The 9313-nt window shown below is 48.3% G+C and overlaps 1 protein-coding gene across 1 annotated transcript; it reads left to right on the top strand.

Moving 5' to 3' along the window:
• The first annotated feature begins 3463 nt into the window (after window positions 1-3463).
• On the top strand, window positions 3464-6528 carry LOC119341663 (mitotic apparatus protein p62-like). The gene is made up of 4 exons (XM_037613529.1): window positions 3464-3762; window positions 4090-4332; window positions 4512-4601; window positions 6381-6528. The coding sequence occupies exons 1-3, from the start codon at window positions 3586-3588 to the stop codon at window positions 4596-4598; spliced, it is 507 nt and encodes a 168-aa protein (XP_037469426.1). The 5' UTR covers window positions 3464-3585; the 3' UTR covers window positions 4599-4601; window positions 6381-6528.
• Window positions 6529-9313: the final 2785 nt, after the last annotated feature.

Raw genomic sequence — 9313 nt, 5'->3', positions numbered from 1 at the left:
CCCCACACCGCCTCCGCCTCACCCCCATGGCCGCTGTACCCTGCCTCGCGCGACCCGCTGCTGCGCCGTTCGCCTTGCCCCGCTCCTGCACCCCCCTGCACCGGCGACGCCGCCATGTCCGCGGCCAGCTCCGACCGCCCCACTCCTCTCCTCTCGCGCGAGGCCTTGCCGCGCTGAACGCTCGTCACCGCCCTCCCGTGGCGCCGCCATCCGTTCCCTTGGCCGGCGTCGTGGGCGCCGGCAGCCACGCCGGCAGCCTCGCCACGCCCGTGGCTGGCCCCCCCTGCCTGTCGATCTGGGCGCTCGCCCAGTCGGGCGCCGACGCCCAGCGCCCGCACCCGCGGCAACTGCACGCCCGTTAGCCCCCAGGGCCCTATGACAAAGGGGGCCCGCCCCCAGAACGTTAAAAAAAAGTATATAAAAATAAATAAAACAATAATTAAAATAAAAATAAATTTAATTAATTAATTAATTAACTAAATTAACCTTAATTAATTAATCTAATTAACCTGTTAGCTTAATTAAACAGTAATTAGTTTAACTAAATCCTAATTAACCTAACAGAGTATGACAGGTGGGTCCCATTGGACCCACGCGTCAGTTTGACCCAGTCAACCCCTGTTGACTGCTGATGTCAGCCTGACGTCATGCTGACGTCATAAATCCATTTTCCGAATTAATTAAATAATTAAATAAATTCCAGAAATTAATAAAATCTTTAGAAAATCATATCTTTTAATCCGTAACTCGGATTAAAATATTTTCAACATGAAAGTTGCTCAGAACGACGAGACGATTCCGGATACGCAACCCGTTCGTCCGCCACACCCCCCTAACCTATCGAACTCGCAACTTTCCCCCCTCCGGCTCCTCTGCCCGAAAACACGGAACCCCGGGAATACTTCCCGGATGCTTCCCCCCTTCACCGGTATCACCTCCTACCGCGTTAGAACACGTCTAGCTCTGCCTGTTATCCTGTTATGCACTTGCTTGCTATGTATTTACTGTTTCTCCCCCCTCTTCTCTTCGGTAGACCCCGTGACGATGCTGACGCCCCAGTTCGACTACGGAGTTGACGACCCCTCTCTCTTGCCAGAGCAACCAGGCAAGCCCCCCCTTTGATCACCAGATATCGCCTACTCTTCTGTATACTGCTTGCATTAGAGTAGTGTAGCATGTTACTGCTTTCCGTTAATCCTATTCTGATGCATAGCCTGTCATTGCTGCTACAGTCATTGATACCTTACCCGCAATCCTAAATGCTTAGTATAGGATGCTAGTGTTCCATCAGTGGCCCTACACTCTTGTCCGTCTGCCATGCTATACTACTGGGCTGTGATCACTTCGGGAGGCGATCACGGGCATATACTATATACTTTACACTGTTACATTACCTGTGATACTGTTCGGAGTTGGGGGCTGAAGGGGCAGGTGGCTCCATCCCGGTAGAGGTGGGCCTGGGTTCCCGACGGCCCCCGACTGTTACTTGGTGGCGGAGCGACAGGGCAGGTTGAGACCACCTAGGAGACAGGTGGGCCTAGCCCTGTTCGGCGTTCGCGGATATTTAACACGCTTAACGAGATCTTGGTATTTGATCTGAGTTGGCTACGAGCCTATACGCACTAACCATCTACGCGGGAGTAGTTATGGGTATCCCGACGTCGTAGTATCAGCCGAAGCCTTCTTGACGTCAGCGACTGAGTGGCGCGCGCCGGGTTGGACTGCGTTAACGCAACTTCCTTTGTAATGGAGGTTGCTAGGTCTGCTCACCGGCCGCGTACGCAACGTGCAGGTGTGCAATGGGCGATGGGCCCAGACCCCTGCGCGCATAGGATTTAGACCGGCGTGCTGACCTCTCTGTTATGCCTAGGTGGGGCTGCGACGTGTTGATCTTCCGAGGCCGGGCATGACCCAGGAAAGTGTGTCCGGCCAAATGGGATCGAGCGTGTTGGGTTATGTGGTGCACCCCTGCAGGGAAGTTAATTTATTCGAATAGCCGTGATCTTCGGTAACAGGACGACTTGGAGTTGTACCTTGACCTTATGACAACTAGAACCGGATACTTAATAAAACACACCCTTCCAAGTTCCACAGACAACCCGGTGATCGCTTTTCCACAGGGCGACGAGGGGAGGATCGCCGGGTAGGGTTATGCTATGCGATGCTACTGGAGATGCTACTTGGAGATGCTATTTGGAGATGCTACTTGGAGATGCTACTTGGAGGACTTCAATCTACCCTCTTCTACATGCTGTAAGGCGGAGGCTGCCAGAAGCGTAGTCTTCGACAGGATTAGCTATCCCCCTCTTATTTTGGCATTCTGCAGTTCAGTCCACTGATATGGCCTCCTTACACATATACCCATGCATATGTAGTGTAGCTCCTTGCTTGCGAGTACTTTGGATGAGTACTCACGGTTGCTTTTCTCCCTCTTTTCCCCCTTTCCCTTCTACCTAGTTGTCGCAACCAGATGCTGGAGCCCTGGAGCCAGACGCCACCATCGACGACGACTCCCTACTACACCGGGGGTGCCTACTACTACGTGCAGCCCGCTGACGACGACCAGGAGTAGTTAGGAGGATCCCAGGCAGGAGGCCTGCGCCTCTTTCGATCTGTATCCTAGTTTGTGCTAGCCTTCTTAAGGCAAACTTGTTTAACTTATGTCTGTACTCAGATATTGTTGCTTCCGCTGACTCGTCTATGATCGAGCACTTGTATTCGAGCCCTCGAGGCCCCTGGCTTGTATTATGATGCTTGTATGACTTATTTTATTTGTAGAGTTGTGTTGTGATATCTTCCCGTGAGTCCCTGATCTTGATCGTACATATTTGCGTGCATGATTAGTGTACGATTGAATCGGGGGCGTCACAAGGGACTTGCATGTAACGGCCAGGGACCTGCATGTAACGGCCTGGGGAGAATCAGCGCAGTGCGTCCGGTCAGTTCGGACGACCTGGCTCCCGCCGGCGAAGCATGACGTGAAGATTAATGTTGATGGCGGTTTTTTCAAGGTTGGGGACCGAGGAGCTTCGGCGGTGGTCTGTAGGGACAAGCACGATATGTTTTTGGGTACTTCCGTGGTTATTTTCGAGGGTTTGCTGGACCCAACTATACTCGAAGCCCAGGCGTGCAACGAGGCCCTTGCTCTTGCTGAGGACCTCCATGTTCAATCCGTGTGTGTTGCATCGGACTGTCTTGAGGTGATCACCAATATCCATACTGGTGCCCCTTGTCGATATGTTGCTATCTTGGAGGAGATCAAGCACAGGAGGCGTTCGATCCAAGATATTCAGTTTGTGCATGAGAATAGGAAACAAAATGAGGAAGCTCATGCCTTAGCTAAGGCGGCTGCTTCTCTCCCTCCCGGGCGTCATGTGTGGCTTGCTACTCTACCTGATATTATCTGTATCCCTATGTGTTTGAACTTTCAATAAAGCATACTTTTCTGCTAAAAAAAAAACTCATGCGCATAATAATAAGTACGCGCAACCGTCTCCGCTAGCAAACCCTAGCCATCAGCCATACTCCATCCACTCCTCCCCGCCGCCGACGCATCCGCATCCGCATACGCCGATCCGAGCAAGCATGGCAGGCAGCCGACGGGGCGGTGCCACGGGCGCCTTCACGGTTACCGGAAAGTTCAAGCCGGTGCCTGAATACGCTTTAACCTTTGTCCGCGACTACGACATCAAGGGCATCGGGGCCATGTTAGCTAAAGCTGCTCCTTGCTCGATGGAGGAACGGATCGAACTCTTCAGGAAGGTGCGTTCAATTGCTTCTCTTGCCCGTCTAGCTTATGTTTCTTTAGGATTTGAAGCTTTGGCCTTCGGTCGACGCCTCAGTGGCGAGGGTAGTGGTTATTGTTCGGGATCTTCTTAAAGGGCAAAGTCCGCGTGTATGCCGCAGCGGTAGCCGCAGGAGAAGATGGGGGAGATCATATCTACGCGGGGAGGGTTAGGTTCGATCATATGAACTGCAGTCGGGGTCCAACCTTAATCCTTGTTTCCCCTTTAGTTAGTACACTCATTTATTCCCTGAACTACATCCGCTATAAAAAAACTAACATACACCATTGTAATATGTATTCAGAATGTGGAACAATTCAAGAAGCCTAATGCCTTTGGAACATTCCCCAATAAAGGCATGTCCAAGGCCAAGGACGAGGAAGAGGAGGGCGAGGAGAGCGATGTCGAGGGGGAGGATGACGAGGTGGATGCAGATGCTGGCGATGATGTGTATGAAGATGATGAGTACAGTGAAGTTGAAGATGATGAGTACAGTGAAGTTGAAGATGACGAGGACGGTGAAGGAGTAGATGAGGAGACACTGAAGGTAAGAAAAATTTAAATAAATTCCGCATATTAAGAAGACTAAGATTCGGGTCTGGCAGAATTTATTAGATTGCATTTGATTTCCTCGGTGGTTTTACTTGTTTCTCGTGACTAAGCTTTATAACTTAAATAGTTATTGAGTTGATGGTTGATGATAATAAACCTGCAACTGATGGACAGCTTCAAGTCCCTAATGAAGGTGGACGAGCTTGCAAGAAGCCAAGGTTGGCAGAAGGCTTTGGGTGCCAGACTGAGGCTGCAGTTTAGCCGGTAATGTTTTTTTGTGTATAAACACTTGTTCATTGTCGTGTGACCTTGTTTCTTCCAGGTCTAATTATCTTCTGCAAATGAGTGGTTTTACAGTCTGATCTTGCATAACAATAGCAAGAGTGTGGATATGTTACTAATTCTTGTGTGACCCACCTTGCATACAGTTGTTTATGTTTTACAGTCTGCAAACTAGTGGTTTTACAGTCTGATCTTGCATAATAGTCATTATCTTCTGCAAACAATCACTAATATTTAGTTTCATAGATTCAGTTAAACAATCACTTCTCAATTGCATTAATGATGCAAATCATATTCATCACCTCACCCAGGACAATGCTGTTAGGTTATGTGCATACTACATGAGGACCTTAAAAGTGTTGTCTTATTTGTGTAGTTAATTGTTGTAGAATACCTACCTGCAAATTGTGGCCTGGTGATAGTTTTGAGCCCATACATGTAGCTTCCTTGCTAGAAGTTCTGTATAAATCTCTGTCATTGTATGGATATATAATTCTATCCGAACATGACTCAGCGATTATATGAGCCTAATATATCGTATAACTACTGTTTTTTAGTTAGAGGAATTAACTACCTACCATAATTACAATTGTGATTTTGTCAGCCTATATGAGCAAAGACAGAAGTGATGATTATTCATTAATCATGGTCTACTTTGACATAGTAATTTAGTAGAATGGTTTAATACAGAAGTCCCTGGATTGGAGGCCCATAATCCAGAATTGGAATGTGTGTGGGAGTCGTAAATGTTGCACTTCTCTGAAATATGGCCAGACTATTTATTTGCCTGGAAGACTTCTGTTTATTACTTGTTCATACCCACTGTATGATTTGTGTGAAGTTTTCAGTATTGGTGGCCTTCTGTTTTTTGTTTTGACAAATATTTACCATTTTAATGCTTTGCTCCTATCTTTCTATGTTCTCAAATCTTTGAGATATATCTATCCATTTATTGCATCTTTTTTCCAGTTGTGTTTTGTGAACCTCATAATTTTGTTGTACATTGTACTCCCTCCTGTTCTTTTTATTGTGCATATAAGTTTTTGTCTGAAGTCAAAGTATCTCTAATTTGACCAAACTAATAGAAAGAAGAATCAATGTTCGCAATACCAAATCAGCATCAGTAGATTCATTATGAAATGTAGTCTCATCGCAGCGACACTTATTTTGGGACGGAGGGAGTATTTGGTACTGTAGATGTTGATATTTTGTATTAAGTTTGGTCAAACTTTGCAAACTTTGACGTGACCCAAATCTTATATGCGGAATATAAAGGAACGGAGGTAGTAGTTCTGATAGGATTTTGTTTGCTCAAACCTCATGCTTAGATTTTGCATCAAAGTTTATCCTTTCTACCTGGTGACGTCGCCAAAATACAATGCGAGAACCAGGAGTATCTGGGTAAAAAAACTATCGCATGATAGAGCCACTGTGATGCCTACAGAGCTTTTATCTTCCAATTGTTATTAGACCGTGACCTGTATTAGGAAATTTCTGTAATGTGATGCCGGTTCACTTAGGCCACACTGCATCTGCAGAGTGTGCACTAAGTTTACAGTCTACTCTCAAAAGGACTGATCTAATCAATCAGTATGAATGTATGATTGTTGTTCGTGGTTCTTGTTTTCGAATTGATTTGATCTTTTGCTCACGCAAAGAAAAATCTGTTCCTTCAATCAATAGTAGCTTACACCGTTCAATTTATAGAACAAGAGTGGTTTTAAATAGATACTTACGCAGTTTTTTTTGTTGTTCTGACAGGGTCCAGTGATGAAACAACAAAATGTGTTGTAACAGCGACTCTTGAGTAGATGGTGTGAAAAATGGCCACCAGTTCTCTCTCTCTCTCTCTCTCTCTTTATATATATATATATATATATATATATATATATATATATATATATATATATATATATATATATACTAGCTGTATGCCCGTGCGTTGCCACGGAGCAATAAAATATATAATCAAACAACTTATTCTTAGAAGTGCATGCTCATGCCGGCTTAAATAATGCTATGTCATTCTCGTCGGCACATCATCATATTGTCTCTGAACCTCTCATCTTCGCCGCTTCACCCCACATCTCTCTGTCGCAGTTTGTCATCACGTTCTAAATATCCCCATCCTATTATCACTACATGTAGATCTTATTTCTCAAACTTTAAGTTTTTTCCTGATGTCGTTTGGCAAAGATTTAGTAACGCCTTAATGCAGCAATATACTGGAAATATATAGTATAATGATATGATGGTGATACGTAAATTACCTGATTCATGCTAGTATACTGAGCGCTCCATCCACATTCTAGGCGACGTGGGTAGAGCACACCCATAAGGGCATCTCCAATGGAAGGCGCTTGCTTAGGCGCTTAACAAGCTAAAACAAATGATTTAAATTCCTAGCGTTTTTGCAAGAGTCCATGTCTCCAACAGTAGCAGCGGTCTAATAGGCGCGTGGGCCGATTCTTCCTGTCCTAATACGTGAAAAATTCCTTGTAGCGCCCGGCGCGTCAGTTAGCATCGACGCCAAAGAAAATCCCTGGATCAGCCAGGAATTGAACGTAACGGACAGGGAAACAATCCTAGCGTCGGGCAGTAGCGCCCGCATTGGAGATGGCCTAACGATCCACGAAATGAAGAGGGATTCTCTGTCCTTTGCTTTTTCTTTGCCTCGCTTCTCGACATCCTCCTTTTGCATCTCCTCCCCTCCACTGTTGTGTGCCATCACGAGCCTCCTATGAATTACGCCCTCCATGCTTGCCTATATCCTGGTCCCCGCGTCGCCCTCCCGCTAGGGAGGCTCGGGTGAAAACCCTAGCCGCCTCCGCCGGGCACGTCCATCCTCCCCCTCCCCTCCGCCGCCGCTAGAGGAGGTCGCCGGGCAAAGCCCCGGGCGGCTGATGGCGGCGGCGGAGGCTCTCTTCCCTCTCGCGCCAGATCAGGTGAGGTGGGTCACCCATGGCGCAGGGGCGTTCTCCCCCGATATGCGTCGTGGTGGCGCCACGTACATGGTTTTGCCCAGTTTTCCATGGCGCGCGTCAACTTCCGTCCACGACGGCCGTCGGGCGTTAGGCGACGGCGCAATGCGGCGACGTGGTGCTGGGCGGGGAGGCGGAGCGGCGGCTCCGAGGAAGATCTGGTGGCGTCGGCCGTTCGATGGGCTCGTGGGCATGGCGGCCTTGGTCGCGGTGGCCGGCGGCTCGGCCTGTCAGCGGCGGCTGGATCCCGGAGCGGCAGCCCTGGAAGGTGGCGGCGGGTGAAGCTCGGGCTTCCCGCGACGGCATGCCGTGTTGCTGTCCCTATCCAAGGCGGATTTGCATCGCCGATCTCGTGGTTTTTCCGCGGATTGGTTCAGATCAGAGACGATGATGAGCGTGCCGGATCGATCTCGGCGACTCTCGCGGTTTGGCGAGGTGGAGTGGGAGTCCTCCTCCCAGGCTCTGGTGGTGGCGCATTCAGGCAGTGGCCGGTGTGACAGGGCTCCTACGGTGGCACTGCCGTTGCGGTTGGTCGCGGGATCTAGGCGGCTAGATCTGGGGCTTTGAAGGCGGTCGAGATAGTGCACGGGTTGTTGGATGGATGTCTTGGGACGGAGCCGAGTGAAAACTTGGTCTTCGTTCATAGGCCAGAGCCGGTGATGAGGATGCCCTTATCATCGTTTCCTTCATGAAGGCATCATCGAGGTACAAATCCCACCCAATACCTCCGGGGGAAACCCTAGATCAGTCGATCGGATGACAGCGGCATTCATGTGTCGTTACCCCCTTCGGGGCGACATTCTTGGAGATGCACTCAGGCTCGAGGGACCAGCGGATGGCTTCTTCGGTGCAGCGGTGTTTCTTTCTACATATTCATGGCGGCGGCTCTTGGCGGCATATGGAGCAGCGGAGGCTTGACGTCAGATGTGTGGTGATGGACACGCGCAGGAGGTCGACGCTGTCTGGCGTTCTGGTGGCGTCCGCGGCAGCTAGACCGGGCAAGGTCGATGCAGCAGTACAGCTCTGAAGATGGATTTGTGGCAGGTGGCTGCGGCGGCCTCATGCCCGACAGGCGTCCTGGTTGAGGAGCACGCCGGACTGGTGGATGCCCATACCCGGCAGACGTCCTGGTTGGGACTTCAGGTCTTACATGTTAGGTTTGGTTGCGAGGTCTGTTTGGTATTAGGCCCAGACTATTAGCATCCCTTCATCAACTGGATAGGAGTAGCGACAGATGTTGCTTAGACGGTGGCTTTGGTCTTATTGTTGTACGACTTTGTAAGTTCTTGTGTTAATAATTAATAATATAGCCGTATGCATCGTCCAGATGCAGAGGCCGGGGTATTCCTCCTTTTCTAAAAAAATAGAAATAAAACGTAAAGAGAGAAGGATGTGTTTACTCTATTCCAGTTTATCTATGTGGCTGCTACCACTACCGTAGCTTTGAGAAAACACACATATTGTTCTTACTATACTCACACATGGACACGAGGAATATATTTAGTATTGGAAGCATAGCTTTGAAATCTTCTCTTACAATCTGAAATGACCAAGCCAATTACATGCCTAGGAATAAGTAACCCTTATCTTATCTGCACATACCAATGCATAAAGTAAACACATTCACTAATAGGCTAAACTATATAATAAATTCTTATAAAAACTAAATATAAGGAGAGATGCATTGCATGCTAAGTTGGAGCATAAGGGTAC

This window comes from Triticum dicoccoides, chromosome 7B (genome assembly GCF_002162155.2).
Source record: "Triticum dicoccoides isolate Atlit2015 ecotype Zavitan chromosome 7B, WEW_v2.0, whole genome shotgun sequence".
NCBI lineage: Eukaryota > Viridiplantae > Streptophyta > Magnoliopsida > Poales > Poaceae > Triticum > Triticum dicoccoides.
The sequence above is the reverse complement of the archived record's forward strand: the minus strand, read 5'-3'. Positions and strand labels throughout refer to the sequence as shown.

What these genes read in the sequence shown, in the direction of transcription:
- LOC119341663 (XM_037613529.1), top strand. Translation starts at nt 3,586, where the DNA reads ATGGCAGGCAGCCGACGGGGCGGTGCCACGGGCGCCTTCACGGTTACC. An exon ending in GGATCGAACTCTTCAGGAAG is followed by an intron (nt 3,763 to 4,089) that starts GTGCGTTCAATT and finishes ATATGTATTCAG; the next exon opens with AATGTGGAACAATTCAAGAA. An exon ending in TAGATGAGGAGACACTGAAG is followed by an intron (nt 4,333 to 4,511) that starts GTAAGAAAAATT and finishes ACTGATGGACAG; the next exon opens with CTTCAAGTCCCTAATGAAGG.